The 22,941-nt window shown below is 49.3% G+C and overlaps 1 protein-coding gene across 2 annotated transcripts in view; it reads right to left on the minus strand.

The window, feature by feature from the left end:
* Nucleotides 1–1,595: 1,595 nt before the first annotated feature.
* Nucleotides 1,596–22,941, minus strand: part of LOC137418958 (high affinity cAMP-specific and IBMX-insensitive 3',5'-cyclic phosphodiesterase 8B) — a 244,329-nt gene continuing 222,983 nt past the window's right edge. For both annotated transcript variants that reach the window (XM_078785878.1, XM_078785877.1), the window contains 5 exons: nt 19,874–20,091; nt 18,564–18,699; nt 17,702–17,863; nt 9,391–9,520; nt 1,596–2,772 (listed from right to left, as the gene is read on the minus strand). In XM_078785878.1, the coding sequence (XP_078642004.1) occupies nt 2,663–2,772; nt 9,391–9,520; nt 17,702–17,863; nt 18,564–18,699; nt 19,874–20,091 (756 nt within the window). In that variant the 3' untranslated portion in view covers nt 1,596–2,662. The remainder of the gene's footprint in view (nt 2,773–9,390; nt 9,521–17,701; nt 17,864–18,563; nt 18,700–19,873; nt 20,092–22,941) is intronic.

A 22,941-nucleotide genomic window follows, 5' to 3' on the forward strand; every position in this document is an offset into this window, starting at 1 on the left:
TGCAGCCAACCTCCCTGGACGTGGCTGCAAAAGAAAACTTGATCGAAGATTGCAGCGAAGGATTATTCAAATGGTGGAGAAAGCACCTAGATCAACTGCCAAACAGATTCAAGCTTATCTTCAAACACAAGGTACGACAGTTTCAACTCGCACCATCCATCGCCAATTCAATGAAAGGGGATTCTATGGTTGGAGACCCAGGAAGACCCCACTGCTGAGAAAGCCCGACTGGAGTTTTCCAAAACACACCTGAACAAGCAAACATCCTTCTGGGAGAATGTCCCGTGGACAGATGAGACCAAATTAGAGCTTTTTTTGTAAAGCACATCATCTCCATGTTTACAGAAAACAAAATTAAGCCTTCAAAGAAAAGAGCACCTTCCCTACAGTCAAACATGGAGGAGGTTCAGTGATGTTTTGGGGTTGCTGTGCTGCCTCTGGCACTGGGTGCCTTGAATGTGTACATGGCATCATGAAATCAGGAGATTACCAAGGCATTTTGAAGCGCAATGTTCAAACTCGTGTCAGAAAGCTGGGTCTCCGTCAAAAGTCATGAGTCTTACAACAGGACAATAACCCCAAACACACTTCAAAAAGCACCCAGGAATGGTTCAAGACAAAACGCTGGACTGTTCTGAAGTGGCCAGCAATGAGTCCAGATCTAAATCCCATTGAACACCTGTGGGGAGATCTGAAAACAGCAGTTGGGAGAAGGCACCCTTCAAATCTGGGAGAACTGGAGCAGTTTGCACAAGAAGAGTAGGACAAATTGCCAGTAGAGAGATGTAGGAAGCTCATTCATGGCAATAGGAAGTGCTTGCCTACAGTTATTTTGTCCAAAGGCTGTGATACCAATTATTAATTATTGGGTGTCAATAATTTTGTCAATGCCATTTCTTTCTTTTTTCTGATTAAAAAGGATATATTAAGTTCTGAATCAAAAACAAAGGTTCTGTAATATTAACAGTGAAATAAAGAATTGTGGAGATCAAATACTTTTGTGAATTTCAACTTATTTTTAGAGAAAATTGAGTTATTTGAAAAAAGTGCAAGGGTGCCAATATTTTTGGCCACGACTGTATGACCTGATCATCCCATCAAGCAAGAACTTTGAAAACAAGCTATCGTGACCGGATATTGTACTAATAAAAAATAATGGAAGACATTGCCAATTTAAATATCAGTATCCAATGACTTTGGTCGCAATTCGGAAATAAATTTGGTATCGTACCAGAACTTGAAAAACGAATCGAACAAAGCATGGGAACCGAAGAAAATCGGCATTATACCAGTGATGCAGCAACAGAAGTTATAGAATCTGGCAAATTGAGATAGCGGAAAACATCACAGCAAATGGAGGCTTTCTCAATAGGAGTCTGTCCAGGAGACTGCTCTCAACCTAATCTACGTGAGAGAAACACATTCTGCCTCCAATGAAATACAACTCAGGTTAGAGCTGTTCTTCAGAGGGAACCAAAAAGGATGCTTGAGATTGTGAGGATCTAAAGGCAGTAAAAAATATCTAGGTGCTTGAGGATAATGACGGGTCATGTCCCTGAAGTGTGTACGATAGTTGGAAGAATGTAAGAGCCAGGCAGGGAATTATAAAGCTTTATTCTTCTGTCCCAATAACATTTTTCCACCAGTCCCTGGCACACAGTAAATAAATAAGTCTTCTGTACAGCTGGAAAATCATTCTGGCTATTACTTTTTTTTTAAACAGTGGAATGTATAAACATTATACAAAACAAGGCATATGTACACAGCGATGTTTCATCTGATCATGGAAAGATGATTCCATGTGGCTATAACTTTATTTAGAGGAGATTCTAACTTGGTAAACAAACTGCTTATGGGAAAAAAATTGTTCAGTGTTGCAGTCTTCCAAGGCTTTAGGTGAGTCAGGGCGAGAAGGAAATGTGTTTGCGGTTGGATGGGGGAAGGAGGAGGGAGAAAAATGAGGTGAAGGTGTAGTGGCAGTCATCAGATCGATTAGAAAGTTAATGAAAAATTGGCAATATATAATGAACTAAAGGCCTTAAAAAATTAATCCCTTCAAGGGTTTACCAATTGCTTCTGCAGCTTAGGATCAAAAATAAAAATACAAACCATCTTCGAATAACCATGGTAGTTTAGCTGGGAAACCAGGAAATGGAGGAATGGGGTTGGGAGGGGGTTGGCAGCTTGAGTTAAAAGGTCAATACACTTGCCTAATTAATCAGTAGAACCTGCATTACGCAGTCACCCAAGAAAACGTTTACATGTGAAGCAGTTAGCTGCGTAAAAAGCAATTTACCTCTTACAGAGCCGAATCGTGCAAGGTATTTTGGCCGTTCATATCAAGAACCACACCAGGTTTTTGTTGTATTGCTCTTGTTCGCTTGAGCTGATGGGGGCGGAGGCTGGGTGCAGGGGGGGGGGGGGGGGGGGGACCTACAAAAATGGCAAAACCGCTGGTATTCCTTTCGGTCATCGATATTGCATCATGCACAGCGGGATACACCTATCTTATGGCATTAACATACCGTCAGCTTTCACCTCAGCTAATCCAGTCCTCATTCACAGCCCCCCTTCCCGGTAAATATGGCTGGTATTGAGGTTCTGTAGAGGAGGGAAAACTAAAAAAAGAAGAGCTTGGCAGGATGACAGGAAAAGTCCAAGGTCAGAGGTCGGGTGGAGGTCGCAATGTTTTCAGTGACCTCTCATCCATCCCTTTCCAGTACTGGTAATTGTCGGCAAGGTTTTGCATCAGCTCCGGGAGGTCAGCGAACGCTAGAGGGAGATGTTTTGGGTGACAGGAGGGTGACAAAATGTAATAAGGAACGTTAGTAAATGCATGAATTCAGTAATGGAATGAAAAACTGAGCACAAACCCCTTGCATATCTAGCGATCAGAGGAAATGATTCAAAGGATTTCAGTGGAGCCACAACTTTAGAGATTTTTTTTTTTGTATACAAAGTCGAGGTTCGTATAAGACCTAACGCAAATAACATAAACTAAAGGCAGTGGGAGACAAGAGAGGGGGGGGTGGGGGAGAGGGAAGCACAACAACAGTAGGGAGCAGGGACATCAGGGGATCTGTGGAAGGGAGAGTGCTGGGGAAGGGTACACAGGATAAACAAGATGAACACTACTAAGATTTTAAGGAAAGATAACAGGGAATTTGAAGTAGGTTTGGGGTGGATTAATGGGGGTAGAAAAGATCAAGGTTTTCGATGGGGGAAATAAGAGATGGTGGTGAACAGCTGTTTTGAAGACCTGGAGGGAGGAGTTGAATTGAAGACAGTGTGGGAGTTTGTTCCAGAGGTCAGAAAAAAGAGGAATGATTGAAAGAGTGAAGGTGGGCAGAGAGTCTTGATTTTGGCAGTTTCACCAGAAAAGGGTTGCTGACAGATCTCATGCATCCTGCAGGAATATTTGGGGGACAGAGCACAGGCAGGAAAGGGTGCAAGGCCAGAGAGGAGTCGGTAGAAGATACAAAGACCACCAACCTGCCTGTGGTGAGAGAGAGTGAAAGGCCCTCAGAGTCAGCTTCATAACAGGAGATACCAATGATTATAAAAGCCTTGATTTCTACAGCGTGAAGCCGAGCTAGTTGTGAGGCAGGAGCACCAGCCAAGAGGGGACAGCAGTATTCCATTGAGCTGCAGATGAAAGCTTTGTATGTGGTGAGGAGCTCAGAAGTGCACATAAAGGACATTGCACGACGGAGGATGCCCAATCGGCGACTGGCTTTGGAGGCCAGCTTGGAAATGTGGTTTTCCCAGGAAATATCATGGCAGACAGTGAGGTCCAAAAGCTTGAGTGACAGAACTTCTTCGAGAGGATTGTTGAGAAAGTAGATGGGAGGGTTTCCAGATGGTCTTTCCAGAGAGTCATAGAGAGAGCATGAGATTTGTCAGGATTGAAATACATTTTCCACTTGTTTGACCAGTTTGTGATTTTATCCAGGTCTGTAGAGACTGAAGTGGCTGCTGCCTACCGATCTGAAGGATGAGATATGGAGCGGCAGGGAGTGGAGTCATCAGAGAAACTATAGAAGATTTTCCAGAGAGTTGGAGACATCATTAAAGAAGCCCAGAAAAAAAAGTACAGAGCCCAGAACACTGTATCGAGGAACTCCAGCCTGGACATGAAGAAGAGATGAGATAATTCCATTTAGAGCTATACGATGACTATGACAGGAGAGGAAATCTGTGAGCCATGTGTGGAGATTTCCATGGACATCATAAGAGGAAAGTTTGGTGAGCAGGGCAGGGTGCTAGACCGTATCGAAGGCATGAGATATGTCAAGGGAGATGGCACTGATTTCCTGTTTGGCGTTGAGAACCTCCAACCATTGTTGAGAGAGCAGAAGCAGCATGGCCAGAGTAGAGTGGCCTAGTCTGAATACACATTGATGATAAGAGATCAAGCCATTGGAGAAGAGGATTTAATGTCAGAAGCGATGGACTCCATGTCCTTGCTGATGATTGGGAGCAGGTCGATTGGTTTGCAGATGAGATGGCCAATGTCTAAGAGATTTAGCAAGATTAGGAAAGAAAGTGAGAGTTTTTATTGTTTTTTTTTGCCCGAATACACATATTTCTATGATACCATCCCATCTGACAACGAGATGCATGACCGACCTGGCAAAATGTGGATCCTTGGGGTGTGATGGCTGGCACACCGGCACACATATTGGCACACAAACACAGACACAGACACAGACACAGAAACACACACACACACACACTCACGCAAACCGCCCCAAATAATGTCGCAAACAAATGCGCAAAACAATTACCAAAGAATGCCTGTGCATAACAAGGCTAATCCTGAAAACATACTTTTATCCAAGGAACAAAATCAAAGTCATGAACCAACCCGCAATACCAGTAATTCCGGTATAAACCTCTGGGGAAGGGTAAGGCAAAAGATTATGTGGTCTGATGAGATGAACCTTGAACTCTTTGGCCTGAATGCAAAGTGCTAATTCTGGTGGAAACCGAGCACAGCTCATCACCCATCTAACACCATCCATACCGTGAGGCATGGTGGTGGCAGAATCATGCTATGGGGATGCTTTTCAGTGGCATGGACTGGGAGACTTGTACGGATAGAGGGAACAATGAATGGAACCAAATACAGGCAAATCCTTGAGGAGAATCTGGCAAATCCTTAGAGTTTTGTATGCACTTGTGACAGTATCTGAACTAAGATCTACATTATGACGCACTGCTAGATGGCTCCTGAATTTGGCAGGCAAGGCGTACTTACGTGGCAGTGACGTCACGGCGTGCGCTCATTAGATTGGAGAACGGAAATGATAGATTCTGATATATATATATATATATATATATATATATATATATATATATATATGTTATGTGTGTGTGTGTGTGTGTGTGTGTGTGTGTGTGTGTGTGTGTGTGTGTGTGTGTGTGTGTGTAGGTATGTATGTATGTATTGTTGCGGTTTTGAGTTTTGTAGTCAGTATAATAAAGGTTAAATTTCCCCCTCATAGTTAGTCACACAAGCAACATGTAGCCTCGCGATAGTGTAGTTATCTCTTAGTATTTGTGAGCTTAGTCCTTTTCCTATATTAGTTTTGCGTTGAGTAGAGTAAGGGGAATAGGTCCTACTTCTACTGACTATCCCGCCTCCCTAGCCTCATGCCTCTTTGTGCTGACTTTGGTTCATTTTGGGCGAATTTACACGAGGCAGGCCTAGGAGGGTCGGGGCGGGACCGAATGAGGGCGGCAGAGGAGCTGACGGTAAGCGCGAGCCGCCAATCAGGGCTCAGAGGGTATGGCGGCAGCACTGCGTCACAGGGCGTGGTTGGAAGGTTCGAGAGGGTTCGAGAAGGTTCGGGGCGCATCTATATAAGCCGTTGCGCAAAGCCCCCAGGAGGACTCGCGCGAGAAGGACTGAGAGCGTCAGAGGACTGAGCACCAGCGGTTGAGAGTTGAGTTCCAGCAGCGCGGTGAGCCGAAAAGGACTCTGAGAGATACGCGAGTGGAGAAAGACGCACATTGAACCAGGATACGCGCTAATATAAAGTGATGCTCAGTTGAGCTTGAAGCCGAGCCGCGTACGCCGTACAGTGCATCGAGTTACGTGAGTGATAATGGCTGTGTAACCGCCAGCCGCGCTGAGAGACGTGTATTTTCCGTCCTACCTCATCGGCTGCCTTTTGTTCGGGAGACGCGCGATGAGGATCCTTCCACCGCCTGCTTGCCATCTTCGCGGGACATGCTGGGACTGTGGAGAGCCGGACGGAGCCGTTCCTGGACGACCAAGTCGGCGCGTTTGGCCTGGAACATCAACCTGCCTGCAATCCCCTGTGTGAGTGTGACTGGCCCGAGTCTGGGCATTAAGAATAAGACTGACTAAGTGCTACTCTGTGTCTCTGCGTCCACCGATCATTGTATATACGTGTGGGAATAATAATTAAACCTGTGTTCTTCCTTTTCCATTCGATCGTTCTCGTGATTTCCTCATTGGCTCAGCGTGGTATGAATAGAACCGCTCGAATCGGGGTCCAATAATTAACGGTACCTGCACGGACCACGTGGTACTCAATCCGCTCGGTGTACCCAAATTACACGTGGCTCGTGTGAGGCTTGCTTCCATGGCGGCGCAGGGATTTAGGTACGAGCGAGACTTGGTCCCGAAACCCGACCTTGCGTTTTGCCCAGAAGAGGCGTTTCAAGTCTCTCGGTTCCACCAAGCCCAGAAAGAACAAGGGGATTAATCCCCCCTTGGTAAGGGTAAGAAGGGCGGCGGAGAACCGTAACTATGTTTTGTTAATGTCCGGCTTCCTTCTTGAAACTAAAGTGCAGTAACTGGTCTTTATTTTGAATACAATTGTAAACTTGACCTCATCACTTTACAAGGTAAGGTGACACTCAAAAAGTACCAGAGGGACATTTTATATTTTGTTCTACATGTTGACAACCACTCACTCCTCATAAGACCTGCATTCATGGATCATAATGCCAGATTCTCACCATTCTCATGCAGTTACCGACTTCTTGTGAAACAATGCCAACACAACATTGCCCTGGCCAGCAACGAGTCATTATTTAAGTTCAATAGAGCACATTTGGAATATTCGTCGGTAAAGATTTAAGAAAATGAACCCTCATGTTCAGACGTATGGCAGTCGGAAGCTGCTTTTCAACGGTAATGGCAACAACTCCTTTTGGATTCTCTTTGACGGTGTATTTTTGGCATGTGAAGAAAGGTTGCAGCAGTCATTCGTTCTTATGGTGCTTACACACACCGTTGACTTTTTGAGACATTCATTCTGCTTTGACATCATTAGTTTTAATATTGGTTCACGAGTTATCAAACAGAGTGACCACTATATTCGTCATGGGTGTGGGTCTGTGTGTCTGTCTGTCTGTCCGCAGCATAACTACCCGATGATATCATCCGATGTTGATGAAACTTGGGTGGGAGGTTGATATCATGATCTAGTTGTGTCCTGCCTAGAGTGGGCGTATTGCACCCATTGTGGGCGGAGCTACGCCCCAAAAAGATGTCTTTTTAGGGGGTAATCGAGTTCAAGCTAGGTACATCTTCTCTGAGGGAGTTGGTGGAATCTGACAGGGGTTTCGGTATTTGGTTAGGACAATATCATGTGTCTAGCCCCATGGAGCTCGATTTTTTATTTTCGCCCCAAGGTCAAGGTCACAAGGTCACAAAATTTAGAAAAGTAGATTTTTTATGGTTTTATTACATTGTTCGCTTCCTGATAGGGTGAAATGTCGTACATGATCCTATATTATCACATACATCATGAAATACAAGTTTTCCAAAAAATTTCAGAATCTTCGACCTTTGACCTTTGAAGGTCACAACGGTCAAATTTTCAAAGTTGTTGGAATCAAACCGAATTTTCGGTATTGTGTAGCTAACTAACCTCATAACTAATTATACATTATTTTCTATCTCATTTCAAGGTCAGTAACCTTCGTTTTGACATTTCAAGGTCACAAAGGTCAAATTTTCAAAGTTGTTGGAATCGAACCGAATTTTCGGTATTGTGTAGCTAACTAACCTCATAACTGATTATACATTATTTTCTATCTCATTTCAAGATCAGTAACCTTCGTTTTGACATTTCAAGGTCACAAAAGTCAAATTTTCAAAGTTGTCAGAATCTAACCAAATTTTCGGTATTGTGTAGCTAACTAGTCTCATAACAGATAATACATTCCTATTTATATATTTTCAATGTCGGTTTTGACCTTTGTCATTGAATACCGCTTGCTCGTGAACCATCGTCGTCTCCTGAATTGTTTTTATTATTATTATTATTATTTATTTGTTTTGTATACAGAATCGAGGCTCGTATAAGAGCTTACACATTGAACATGAAAACATGCACAGACACATAAAACATACCATGAAGGGAGTGGGAGACAAGAGGGGGAGAGAGAGGGAAGCATACAAGCACAACAACAGTAGAGAACAGGGACGTCAGTAGATCTGTGGAAGGGGGAGGGCTGGGAAGGAGGGAGGGGTACACGGTACAAAGCAAATTAACTCTACTAGGAATTTCACTACGAGGAATTTCAGGAAAGAAGTTGGGGATTGAAAGAGGCGGATTTGGGGTGTTTTAACGGGAGTAGAAAAGATCACGGTTTTGGATGGGGGAAGATAAGAGATGGTGGTGAACAGCTGTTTTAAAGACCTGGAGGGAGGAGAGGCATTGAAGAGTGTGGGAGTTGGTTCCAAAGGCGGGAGAAAAGAGGAATGAAGGAGTGAAGGTGAGCAGAGAGTCTTGATTTTGGCAGTTTCACCAGAAGAGGGTTGCTGGCAGATATTGTGCAACCTGCAGGAATATTTGGAGGACAGAGCACAGACAGAGCAAGGCCGGAGAGGAGTCGGTAGAAGACAGAAAGACCACCAACCTGCCTGCGGTGAGAGAGAGAAAGGCCCTCAGAATCAGCTTCATTGTGGGAGTTACCAATGATTCTGAATGCTTTGGTTTCAACAGCGTGAAGCCGAGCTAGGTGTAAGGCAGGAGCACCAGCCCAGGGGGGAGAGCAGTATTCCATCGAGCTGCGGATGAAAGCTTTGTATGTGGTGAGCAGCTCAGAAGTGCCCAGAAAGGACTTCGCATGGCAGAGGATGTCCAGTCAGCGACTGGCTTTGGAGGCCAGCTTGGAAATGTGGTTTGGGATGCTGCATCATGATGTCATTATTTACTGGACTTGAGCCCTATATCACACAAGATGCTCAGTTTAATGTCCATCCGAAGGTTGGCACACATATTGACGAATCGCCCAGCCTATGAAACACCGGGATAACAGTTTCGAGCGAGACAACTTAAAGAGTTGTGTGCCTTTCAGTCAACCTGCCAGCCCCATTACTCATATACCTCCCTCTTATCTCACCATCCCAAGTATCAAACATGTCCGTGATGAAGTAGTCTATGAAGGAGATCTGAGACTTTGGGATGCTGCATGTGTTCCGGTCAAAAACGGGCATCACAACGGGCAGCCCAGCCAACTTCTCTTCTTCAGTCTACGGCACCATATGAAACAAGATATCAAGAAACAAAAATCAGATCACCAAACACCCTTTATACACCACTATACATGCAACTCTTATGGACTGAAATATTATATATGGTGTTCAACAACATAGCAAAAGAAAATGTAGTTTGTAGCGGTTACCGCTGGATGCACACAATCGCCTTGCACCGGCCAGAACACGGCCAGACGCGCCTCTCCTATCCCGGGCATGCCCGGACTCACTGTTCCCGGGCACGCCCGAACCTCCCGGGCACGCCCGGTCTCGTCTTTCCCGGGCATGCCCGCTCTCGCCTTTCCAGGGCTCGCCCAGAGCGTCCGGGCATGCCCGCTATCGCCTTTTCAGGGCTCGCCCAGAGCGTCCGGGCATGCCCGCTATCGCCTTTCCAGGGCTCGCCCAGAGCGTCCGGGCATGCCCGCTATCGCCTTTTCAGGGCTCGTCCAGAGCGCCCGGGCACGCCCAGCCTCGACTTGCCAGGCCGCAGCCAAACACGCCCGGGCAGGTCCAGACTCGCCTTTCCAAGGCTCGCCCTTGACATCCGGGCATGCCCGGTATAGCTTTTGCCGGGAAAACTTCCCGACATAAATGTGTATATATATTGCTGCCCGATAAACGGGCTTGTCAGAATACCTGAGCTGTTTTGTTTCAATAAAGCAACTCGGACGAATTCCGTCTTTGGTCGCGTCAATTCTTTCGACTCGCGTTGGAGCGCAGTTCCTTCATTGGTGACCTACCGACATGGATACGGCAGTGACGCTTAAACTGCCTACCTTCTGGGAGGCTCACGCGGCTGTTTGGTTCGCTCAGGCGGACTCTCAGTTCGCCCTGCGAGGCATCACCGCGGACGACACCCGCTTCCACCATGTTGTGGCGGCACTCGCTTCCGCCACCGCGGCCCGCGCCTTGAGCCTCCTCGAGCACCCGCCGGCTGCTGACAAATACGACGCGCTGAAGACACTCCTCCTCGACGCTTTCGCCCTCTCACCGGCAGCACGCGCACGGCGCCTGCTCGCTCTGCCCGAGCTCGGCGACACGCGCCCGTCCGAGCGCATGGACTATATGCTCTCGTTGCTCGGTGAGCACTCTCCGGATTTTCTGTTCCGCGAGCTGTTCCTTCGCCAGCTGCCTCACCCGGTACGCCTCGCCCTGGCTGGCACGTTGATCACGGATTCCCGCGCCCTCGCCAGGGAAGCCGATAAGATCTCCTCGGCGGGCCAGCACATCGGCGTGGTTACCTGGAGCCCGCGACCGTCCGAGGCGACGCCCACGACACCCGAGCGCCCTGCGCGGTTGGAGGCCGAACTGCCGGTGCAACTGGCGGCCGCCACGCCGCACCGCCCGCTTCCGACACGACGGCCGGGGCCTCCACCTGACCGGGCGTGGTGTTATTACCACGCCAGGTTCGGACACAAGGCTCGGACGTGCCGGCCCCCGTGCACTTTCGGCAGGTCGGGAAACGGCCGGGCCGGCGTTCATTCCCAGCCATGAGCGCCGGCCACTCGGGCAACTTGCTGTTTATTCGGGACAAAGCGTCTGGGCGGCGTTTCCTGTGTGACACCGGCGCCCAACTGAGCGTCATACCCGCCTCCGAGCAGGACAGGCGGGACGCCGTTTGCGGCCCCTCTTTGGTCGCTGCTAATGGCTCGGCCATACGCACTTTCGGCCCACGCGTCGTCACCCTCTGCTTCGGCAGCCAGCGTTTTCAATGGACTTTTGTGACCGCCTGCGTCCCCATGGCTTTGCTGGGCGCCGACTTCCTCTGCGCGCACGGGCTGCTGGTCGACGTCAAACGTCGTCGCCTTGTCAACGCCGAGACCTTCAGCTCCCTGGCGTGCACGATGAGCAGCTCCGCGCCGACCGAACTGGCGTGCGCCCTCCCGGCAGCGAACGAGTTCGCTCGCCTGCTCGCGGAATTCCCGGCCCTCACGCGGCCGACGTTTTCGGCCGTCGCGGTGCGGCACGGGATCGAGCACCACATACCCACTACGGGCCCGCCGGTCTACGCCAGGGCCCGCCGCCTCGACCCGGCCAAGCTCGCCGTGGCGAAGGCCGAGTTCGACGCGTTGGAGCACCTCGGCATCGTGCGGCGCTCCGATAGCGCGTGGGCCTCGCCACTGCACATCGTGCCAAAGCCGGGGGGTGGAAGGCGCCCGTGTGGCGACTACCGCCGTCTCAACGATGCTACCACCCCCGACAGGTACCCGATCCCGCATATTCAGGACTTTTCCGCCCGTTTGGCGGGACGGGTCATCTTTTCGAAAATTGACCTGATACGGGGCTACCACCAGGTACCTGTCCGGGCGGCCGACGTCCCGAAGACGGCCGTCATCACGCCGTTCGGCCTGTTCGAATTTTTGCGGATGCCGTTTGGCCTCAAGAACGCGGCCCAGGCGTTCCAGCGCTTGATGGACGGCGTGCTGCGCGACCTGCCGTTTCTTTTCGTCTATCTGGACGATATCCTCGTCGCCAGCACGTCCCGCGCCGAGCACCTCCTCCACCTCCGAACACTGTTCGGTCGCCTCAGCGAGCACGGCTTAATTGTCAACCCGGTCAAATGCCACTTCGGCGCGACGACCGTTGACTTTTTGGGCCACCGCATCACCAAGACCGGGGCCGTGCCGCTGCCGACCAAGGTCGAGGCCATCACCACGTTCCCGCGTCCCCGTTCCATCAAGGCCCTCCAAGAGTTCCTCGGCATGGTGAATTTTTATCACCGATTCGTGCCCCGCGCTGCTCAGCTCATGCGGCCCCTTTACGAGGCCCTCCGGGGCGAGCCGGCCAAGCATGACATTGTTTGGTCCGCGGCCATGGACGCGGCCTTCGCCAGCGCCAAACGGGCCCTCGCCGACGCAACGCTGCTGGCTCACCCGGTGCTCAACGCGCCCATCGCCCTCACTACGGACGCCTCCAACTACGCGGTGGGCGCCGTCCATGAGCAATGGGTGGACGGGGTTTGGCAGCCACTCGCTTTTTTCAGCCGGCAACTCCGGCCGAACGAGTTAAACTACAGCACGTTCGACCGCAAGCTGCTCGGGCTATTCCTGGCCGTTCGCCATTTCCGACACCTCCTGGAGGGCCGCCCGTTCACGGCTTTCGTCGACCACAAGCCGTTGGTCTACGCAATGGCTAAGGTCACGGAGCCGTGGTCGGCCCGCCAGCAGCGCCACCTCTCCGCCGTGTCGGAGTTCACCACGGACATCCGGCACGTCGCCGGCAAAGACAACGCCGTGGCCGACTGTCTTTCTCGGGCCAGCGCGAACGCGGTCCACCTTGGCGTGGACTTCGCGCTCATGGCGGCCGACCAGACCACCGACGCCTCGTGCAGGCACTCCGTGTGGCGGACACGGGCCTCCGCCTGGCCGACATTCCCTTCGCGGGCACCGTCCTGCTCTGTGACGTCTCCCAGGGCCAGCCTCGCCCCATCGTGCCCGTTTCCTGGCAGCGCCGCATCTTCGCCTCCATCCACGGCCTTTCTCACCCGGGCCGGAAAGCTTCTCAGAAGCTGGTGTCGGCGCGTTTCGTCTGGCACGGCCTTCGACGAAACATCCGCGACTGGGCCAACGCCTGCACGGCCTGCCAGCGGGTCAAGGTCCACCGCCACACCCAGGCCCCGCTGGCACCTTTCGCCGTGCCTGAACGGCGTTTCGACCACGTCCACGTGGACCTGGTGGGTCCCCTGCCCCCCTCGCGGGGGTTCACCCACCTGCTCACCATGGTGGACAGGACCACCAGGTGGCCGGAGGCCGTGCCCCTCGCCTCCACCACCACCGCCGACGTGGCGCAGGCGTTCATCGCCACCTGGGTCGCGCGCTTCGGCGCACCAGCGGACATCTCGTCCAACCGCGGCCCACAGTTCACGTCTGAGCTTTGGGGCGCGGTCGCCCGTTCGTTGGGGGTCATGCTGCACAGCACCACGGCCTACCACCCCCAAGCCAACGGGTTGTGCGAGCGGTTTAACCGCTCCATGAAGGCCGCACTCATGGCCGGCCTTCAGGACGACGGTTGGGCCGACCGGCTGCCGTGGGTCCTTTTGGGCCTTCGCACGGCCCCCAAGGAAGACCTCCAGGCGTCCGCCGCCGAGCTCGTCTACGGCCAGCCGCTCCGCGTCCCGGGCGAATTCGTGCCCGACGCTACCAGTCCCTGGTCCGCCGCTCGCCAGCGCTCGGACCTCCAGGAGGCCGCCCGACGATTTGCCCCCGTGCCGACGTCCCGCCACGGTGGTCCCCAGTCCTACGTCCCCCCGGCGCTTCGCACAGCGGAGTACGTCTTTGTGCGTCATGACGCGCACCGGGGGCCACTCCGGCCGCCGTACGACGGGCCCTTGCGGGTCCTGCGACGGGGCGACAAGTCTTTCATCGTCGACTTCGGCGGCCGGCCGGACCGGATTTCTGTGGACCGCCTCAAACCGGCGCACATGGACGTCGACCGACCACCACGGTTGGCCCTTCCTCTGCGGCGAGGCCGCCCCCCGTCCACAGTTCCCCCCGCTCGACCACCCACCACCACGTCGGACCCCTCCCCACGACCCTCCAGGGGTCGCTTCGGCCGGGTCATCCGGACCCCCCTTAAATTGACCCTGCCGGTGCAGGTCGATTCTGGAGGGGCGTGTGTAGCGGTTACCGCTGGATGCACACAATCGCCTTGCACCGGCCAGAACACGGCCAGACGCGCCTCTCCCGGGCATGCCCGGACTCACTGTTCCCAGGCACGCCCGAACCTCCCGGGCACGCCCGGTCTCGTCTTTCCCGGGCATGCCCGCTCTCGCCTTTCCAGGGCTCGCCCAGAGCATCCGGGCATGCCCGCTATCGCCTTTTCAGGGCTCGCCCAGAGCGTCCGGGCATGCCCGCTATCGCCTTTCCAGGGCTCGCCCAGAGCGTCCGGGCATGCCCGCTATCGCCTTTTCAGGGCTCGTCCAGAGCGCCCGGGCACGCCCAGCCCCGACTTGCCAGGCCGCAGCCAAACACGCCCGGGCAGGTCCAGACTCGCCTTTCCAAGGCTCGCCCTTGACACCCGGGCATGCCCGGTATAGCTTTTGCCGGGAAAACTTCCCGACATAAATGTGTATATATATTGCTGCCCGATAAACGGGCTTGTCAGAATACCTGAGCTGTTTTGTTTCAATAAAGCAACTCGGACGAATTCCGTCTTTGGTCGCGTCAATTCTTTTGACTCGCGTTGGAGCGCAGTTCCTTCAAGTTTATAATTGTTACAAATACAGGCATTATTCGACTACAATGTTTATTTCTTGCTGATGTGCCATGAACCTCAGCTTTTAATCTTGGACCCGATATGGCTGTCGATTAAATATCCCAATGGATTGGCACTGGTATGGACATTTATATTCCCTCACGTCCCTATCACGTGAAGGTTCATGAGCATCCATGGTTCTCTCCAGCTACCATGCAACTCAGCGGCTTGGCTCTCGGAACTTTTGGCGGATTGCCAACAGTGTACTCAACTGCAAAAAAAAAATCTTCTCTACCTCTTCTCTTTCATGGACCTGAGGTTGTTACTTCACCTGTGGATAAGGCTAACCTCTTTTCAAATCGCTTTGTTTCTAATTCAACACTCAATGATCAGGGGCACCATCTTCCTGAATTTCCATCTCATACAGACTCTGATATTTCTGTTCCATTTATCACTCCTAAGAAAGTTGCCAGAATTATTCGTACTCTAGATGCCTCAAAAGCGACTGGTCCTGATGGAATCCCAGTGATTGTTTTGAAGATGTGTTGTCCTGATCTGTCCCCGATTCTTGCCAAGTTATTCAACATGTGCTTGTCTGCTTCAGTGTTTCCTTCATCCAGGAAACTGGCTTTTGTTGTGCCTGTTTTCAAGGGTGTTGGTGAGCATTATGAGCCAAGTAACTACCGCCCCACCAGCCTGCTTCCTGTAATAAGTTGGGTATTTGAATGCTTCATCAATGAACAACTTCTCAGCCATCTGGAGTACAATGAACTTCTCACTGACTGCCAGTATGGCTTTCGCTATTGTCGCTCTACTGCTGATCTGCTATCCTTAATTACAGAACATTTCAACAGGGCATTGGAGCTGCTAGGGTGCCTGATGTTGGGCTAGCGGCTAGGGTGCCAGTTTAGGATCCTAGGATCCTGGGTTCGAATCCCGGTCGATCGCTGAATTAACGCCAGGGGGGTTGATTCAGCCTGTCATCTTTCCGAGGTCGGCTAATTGAATACCAGTTCACTGGTAATGCCCTGTTTGTCGTAAAAAGGCGACAAAAAGGGTTGGCGGCAGGAAGGGCATCCGGCCGTAAAACATTGCTTCAAAAAGGGGACCAAAAAACAACAACAACCACGGTCCCCGAAAAAGGCCAACCCCCGCTTTGCGGGGAAAAATGGCCTCTAAAGGTGTTTTTTTTTTATTGGAGCTCAAGGGTGAAGCTCGATTAGTTGCTTTGGATATCTCAAAAAGCCTTTGATAAAGTTTGGCACAAGGGTCTGCTCCACAAGCTTCAGTCATATGGTGTATCTGGAGTGATGCATTCAATCATTTCCGCTTTCCTTACAAATCGCAAGGTGAAGGTGGTAGTTGAGGGTCAATCTTCTCCTACTTGCTCCATCATTTCTGGTGTTCCACAGGGTTCTGTGCTTGGTCCCACACTTTTCCTTGTTTATATCAATGATCTTCCTGATAATGTTCTGTTTCAGCTAGCTATGTATGCTGATGACTCTTCACTTTACTGTACATCTGCTGATTCATTCAACGCCACTCATGAGGTTGGAGTTTTACTGGACAATAATTTAAAGAATTAGTCCGTGGGCTGAATAGGGTTTACATGCACCCCCCCCACAACTTAACTTCCCGGGTATGTCCATGTACCCCCCACCCTAGGGGTTAGGAAAAACCATGTTAACAGAAAAAAAACTCATTCCCTCATAGTTTGACCTCTGGTGACCTCATTAGTGACCTCATTTGCATATAACACATATCATTGTAAAGAGTGTCCCAGGACAAACATTTTGAGGGGTCATATGCAACCATAGGATGACTAGGTAAAAAGTTATGGCCATTTGAATTTCGCCTACCCCTAATTTTCGGAAATCACTGACACAGGGGGGGAAACATCAAAATATGCGTGGGAGGTACCTTGGGAATGAGTTTTTTTTCTGTTAACATGGTTTTTCCTAACCCCTAGGGTGGGGGGTACATGGACATACCCGGGAAGTTAAGTTGTGGGGGGGGTGCATGTAAACCCTACTCAGCCCACGGAAAAAATGTGTTGAAGTGGGGACATGACTAGTTGGTAACGTTCAATGCAATTGTCCACATCTCACTCTAGATTAGTCTAGAAACATGTCTTTCCCTTCTTTGCACATGGGGTCTTCAACCTTAACAGAATCATCTGAGCTTTGGCTTCCTGCTCTGGACATGTCCCCTAATTTTAGTTGGGATAAGTACATTTCTGGTATTGCTAAGAGTGCTTCCAACCGAGTTGGTTGTCTTTTTTGAGCGCAGAGGTATTGACCTCCTGAGGCTGTTTTGTACCTGTATAAGGCAACTATATGTCCCCTCATGGAGTACTGTTGCCACATTTGGACTGGAGCACCAGCCTGCCACTTACATATCTTTACTTGATAGGCTCCAGAAACGCAAAGTCTACCTGGTTTGTGCAGAGATGGGTTCAACCCTTCAACCGCTCGCTCTCCGAAGGTCAGTTTCCACTCTTGGTTTGTTCTACAGATATTTTCATGGCAAATGTTCTGTTGGACTTTCTAACTTGGTTCCTCTCGTACGAGTGTTTGGACGTAAGACTCGGTTTGCCATCTCTGCACACCCATACACTATAGCTGATCCAAAGTGCAGAAGGAAAGATGATGCAAATATCCCTCGTGCTGTCTCACTCTGGAATTCACTACCTGTAACATGCTTCCCATTATCCTATGATCTACTCAGCTTCAAGAGGAATGTCAATTCCGACTTCCTGCATCTTGGAGGTTTAATCATATTTCACTTGACTTCTGTGCTACTTCCTGGGTCTTGGATGTTTTATTGTTATTTATTCTTTCTTTATTTTTATTTGCTTTATTCTTATCTTTTTCTAACCTTCCCTTAGCGGCTTAGGCCCTTACCTAGAAGTGGCTTTACGCCTTGGTCTGGGCGATTTCAATTTTTAAAAAGAAGCAATTAATGCTGTGCAGTGCCACACAATACCTGAGCGAAATACTCCTCAGAAATCCGACCGGCCCACTCCACGCACAGGGTAAGGGCCCGACAAGGGTTGGAAATATCAGCACACTTGATGAGCATCCGCTTGATGAGGAGTCGCATCTCAGGTGTTCTCGGCACGCACACAGAGCCATCGCTGCTGCAGTTCTGCAATCAAAGGGTTCTTGAAAGACCAACAAAACATGTAGCTTGGTCTTACCCCACAACTGTATGGCTTCATTACGAAATTAATGAAATTACAAAATTACGAAAAATCAGGAAAAGGTCAGCAATCTTCTTCATCCGTCTGTAGCACGAGGCTGCAGGGTAGCATCATTGGCTGAGAGCACGGCTGTGCCGCTGATGCAATGCCCTCTGTAGGTGAAGGCAGGAATTTGTTATTTGGCTATGGTGTCGGTGATAGCTCGCCTACTCTTCACAAAGGACAGAGTGGGATCTTTAACATCCACAAACTAATGCCAGCAGACGAGACACCCACTTAATGTCTATCCGAGGGACATTTTGTGACATTGCTCAATTGCTCAATCACACTGCCTGTGAAATCCTGGGATGAGTGTTTTATACAATAAACTACAGAAGTGTTCATACAAATAGTGTAGCTGGGTTGAGATTCAGATGAAATTTAATGATATCAAGTTGCTACTGCCCCGCCTTTTGTACAATACTCCACTGTTCACTACCTCAAAGTTTGTTTGTTAAAATGGGTCCACCAAAAGTGCTGTTCATTATAATTAATTTGTTACAATGAGTGTTGCTTACAACGAGACCAATGTGCATTGGTTTATGGGAGAACATGTCAGATAGTGACAAAGAGACAATGGCAATCGAGTGGGAGTGGGGTGCTGACCAGTGAAGCTGCATCATCGTCAAGCCCAGGCTTGTTGATGTTGTTGGCAAACTTGTTCACGTGCTCAAAGTGCCGGGTCATCTCTGTGGCAAGCACCATGTCAATGATAGCCTGACGCAGTGCTCGGTATTCCGTCCTGCCTCAAACACACACAATTACAAATGCAGTATCTTACCGTTACTTTATTATAACAAGATGTGCAAACATTGAGTAGCAGTATTGTGCAATTGTACCTTTGGAGCAAAGTTGTACGGTTGACCTAACTCGACTGGAGGGGTAGTGGGGGGAGCTGGGGGGGTAGGAGATGGGGGGCGGGGGGGAGGGAAGGGGGGGTGTTGGACCGAATTCAATTCTAGGTTCATTTATTACCTTGCTTGTGTCCAACTGTGGCCCCACGGTCTCACTATCAGGTACATTGCCTATTTACTCTTTACCACCTAACCCTTCCAAAAGGCCCAGTTCTTGTATTTAAAAAAAATAAATACCGAGACCAAATATAACATCGATAGCCCTAGTTAACAGTATAAATATTGTACACTGTGAGAGCAAACGAAAACTATTTGATTAATAGCCTTTTTTGTCTCGGGTGTTCTCGGTATACACAGAACAAATAATTGCATTTTCCAAAGAAAGTTTATCCAATAACCTAATTGGTCAAAAGGCCACAGGCTGATCGAATACAACTCTTTATTTAACATTCCCAATTCTTCCCACCTCCTCGTGCGGTCAAGCTGGGGAATTTATTTTGATAAAGTCTTTCACGATCCGGCTGGTTCAGGCCTGGCGTTCACCTGAAATTGGCAGCAATTTGGAATTCAGACAGGGTGACAGCAATATTTTGCCTAGTCTTCACAAACGACACAGCAAACGACACTATCTAATACTGGCAGATGGGTCCCCAAGCTTAATATCTATCTGAGGTGCTTTGCAGGCAGGATACTATCACAAGTGACAACACCATGCAGGCAAAGTACCAATCCGAGAGTTTATAGTCGGGCCGGGAATTGAATTCAGATTAGACTACTCAAAGGTAATTAAGCAGGCTACCCTTGCGCCATCCTGAAAGCTGACATTACTGCAAGAAAACACAATAAAAACTGAAAATATGGTTGAGTAAAAACTAAATGTTCTGCAGGAGCATAGAACAACCACACCAAAATAAGTGACAAGTAGAAATGCAGCAACAGCCTCTTACAATGAAACTTCATCAACCAATGCATTTACACAAACACTCCAGTGGTCTCCTGCCTTTACAGAGACATCCAAATGAACCAAAGATCAATGCATCAAACAAGAAAAGGTGTGGTCACCTCTCAATCTCACGAAAAATGTTGGCCTTGTCATCATGTATGGTGAGTTGAAACGCGAGTGCTGCATGGTGGCTTTCCAACACCGCCGTATCGTTGTACAACACTGCCAGGTCACTGCCAGCGTTGCACAAAAACGAGTTTGTTCGACCAGGGTGATCGACGTCATGAACTGTAGCGGCGATTAGTGCGGTGACTTCATCCATCGAGTCCAAGCAGCCCTTGTGAAGGTGGTGAGGAAACACAATAATGTCCCATTTACTTTACTTTAATCCTTCCCTTTTTCCAACAACCTCATCTCAGATCACCAATTTGGTTTCAGACCAGGCCATTCTACCTTGGAAATGCTGCTTCTACTTACCCAACAATGGATGGAAGCCCTCTATGTCAGACATCAGGGCCATATATCTGGACATATCTCGTGCTTTTGATACAGTCTGATATCCTGCCTTCCTCTACATCAGCGCTTCTTAACCTGGGGGTCGTGACGTATGCGCATACGCGAACAAAATACTGTGTGTGGTATGTACCTTTGTTAGGTTCCTAAAAATGGGCTCAACAAATTGATATGTTATTTATGACCCCTTCATGACCCCCGGAAAACCCCAAACGACCCCCATAGGCTCGCCCACCCCCCCCCCCCCCAGGTTAAGAACCGCTGCTCTACATACTCTCTGCCTATGGAATCCAAAGTCAATGCCAAACATGGCTTACTGACTTCCTTTACTCTCGGAGCCGTGTACCTCCCAACGGAATTCTTTCATCTTCTCTCCCTGTCAAGGCTAGAGTGCTCCAAGGCAGTGTGCTGGAGCCAGTCCCTTTCCTGACCTTCATAAATGATCTCTCTGACTCTATATTCCCTCCCCTTCTTTGCACCAAAAGGAAAAAGAAAACCCATCACCAGTCAGCGCTACATCAGTGACGCAGTAGTCATGGAGCGCCGCAGATAAGTTGCTTACTAAAATGGCGGCCGTTCCACCCCAGTGCATACTTCATTCTTTTATATGGGTTTACGGCTGAGTGGTTTATCTTGCTCTGCTGTAATATCTTTAGTTTGGAAACCAAGACCTTTGCGATTATTGGAATCTCTCACAAAGAAGCTGAGCCTATGGGCCAATCACTTCACCATCGCCGACAGGTTGGTGGTCTCTCTGTCTTCGACCGCCTCCTTTCTGGTCTTGCACCCTCTGCTCTTTCCGTGCTTTATCCTCCACCCCCTCCCCCTTCCCAGGTTTCTGCAGGGCACACATTGTCCACCATCAACCCCCTTCTGTTGAAACTACCGAGAACAGAATACAAGATCACTCCTCACCTCCACTCATGTGTTCCTCTTTTTTCCCCACCTGTGGAATCAACTTCCACATCTTTAATCTCATTCTTCCACTCAAGTCTTCAAGCCGGTTGCTCCCCACCATCTCAGATCATCCCCAATCCAAAACCATGATCTTTTCTATCCTCGTTAACCCCCCAGCCCCCCTTACCCCGCCATCTATCTGCTGTTCCTTTGGTCCTGTTATGACCCGATCCCTTCAGTGTAGAAGTACTAGCTCTTCCACAAACTTCTTCCACGCTCTTCGTGGAAGAAGCTTCTTCCACGATAAGGTAATAAAGTTCGCAATTCAGTCTGCAGAAATTCAATTAATCATGCTATACCAAAGGTAAGCAAAAAGCTTTGCTTTTCGAGTCCAAAAGGAAAAAGAAAAAAAGAAATCTCTTCCCCCAATTTTTCTCCCATTTTATCACTTTCTCAAAACTCTCACCCACAATGCATCAATAAATCACCTTGACAATGATGATGTGCCTGATCCATCAAATATGTTCAATTTCTGCACTATTTTCACAAAGATACTGGTCTTTGGATCAAGTAGGTATCAAACAAAAAAGAAAAGACAACATGTTTTGCACGAACCTGGTCTGATAGATGTTAGCTTCGACTCTGAGCAGCATTCAAACTTACTGAGTCCACCTATAACCTTAAAAGCTGGTCGTTTAAACTTTAAACGATTTGCTTTGCAGTGAATGTTAACATTATCAATGGTAAGACGCAAGACGTACAACAGACGCACGAAAACCTTTAACAAAGATAATCACAAGTTCACATACAACAGAGCATCTCCACCTATCAGAGGTCACTCGACCATACCTATCACACAAACAGCTTGAAACTATACATAGTTATTCCTCCTTTACTCCTTGTCAATGTCTATCCCCTGCCTTTGCCAATACCCTTTGTTAGTTTGTTAACTGCTGCCCTTTGTCTTTCAGCTCCTCCATGGATCGAAGCCATTGTACTTGTATATTAGGGTGGTTCTTCAAAATGAAAGTTAGAAAAGTCATGCTCCAAACACTTAAAAATGAAATTTTTTGTAGGTATTGTTGTGGATATGAGGACTGTATTTTTTTGATTGTGTTGTATTGTGGTAAATTGGTGATGAATATTGCTTGAGTCTGCGCCTCCTGCCTCCGGAGCTGTGTAAAGGTCAAAGGGCATCCCATAATTAGTCCATAAAGCATCCACACCACAGCTAATCATAGAATACCCCTGTTCGATAGCATATATCTTATTATGTGTTTTAGGGTAAGGCTGTGTCTCCCATTAATTGAAATACTCCATTGCACCAGTGAAAGAGATAGATTCCCTTCATTCCCACTCCCAAAACTTCATTCCCACTCCCAAAACTTCCATTCCCCCTTTTCGTCCATTGCCATTGCCAAGAACCTCCCCTCCAATTGCCGCCATTGACCACGAGGCAGGGTCGGAGAATAAAGGCGTGTCTCCACCTCGTCATAGAGGGGAGGAGTGAGTCAGCCCCACTCAACCAACCACGACCAAGGGGTTGGACTTGGAGAGGGTGTGGAGAGAAACATTGAGGAGGTTCGCGAAGGTTGAGGGGCGGGGCCTATATAACCCGCAGGCAGGGCGTTCCCAAGGCAGACAAGGGAGATGAGCTTTGACGACAGAGAGACGAGAAGAAGTCCAGGGTTGAACTGCAGCTCGAGCCACCGAAACTGCACTCACTGCAGCTCGAGCCACCGAAACTGCACTTGCTGCAGCTCGAGCCACTGAAACT

Source organism: Myxine glutinosa, chromosome 10 (assembly GCF_964187855.1).
Source record: "Myxine glutinosa chromosome 10, kmMyxGlut1.1, whole genome shotgun sequence".
In the NCBI taxonomy this organism is placed as follows: domain Eukaryota; kingdom Metazoa; phylum Chordata; class Myxini; order Myxiniformes; family Myxinidae; genus Myxine; species Myxine glutinosa.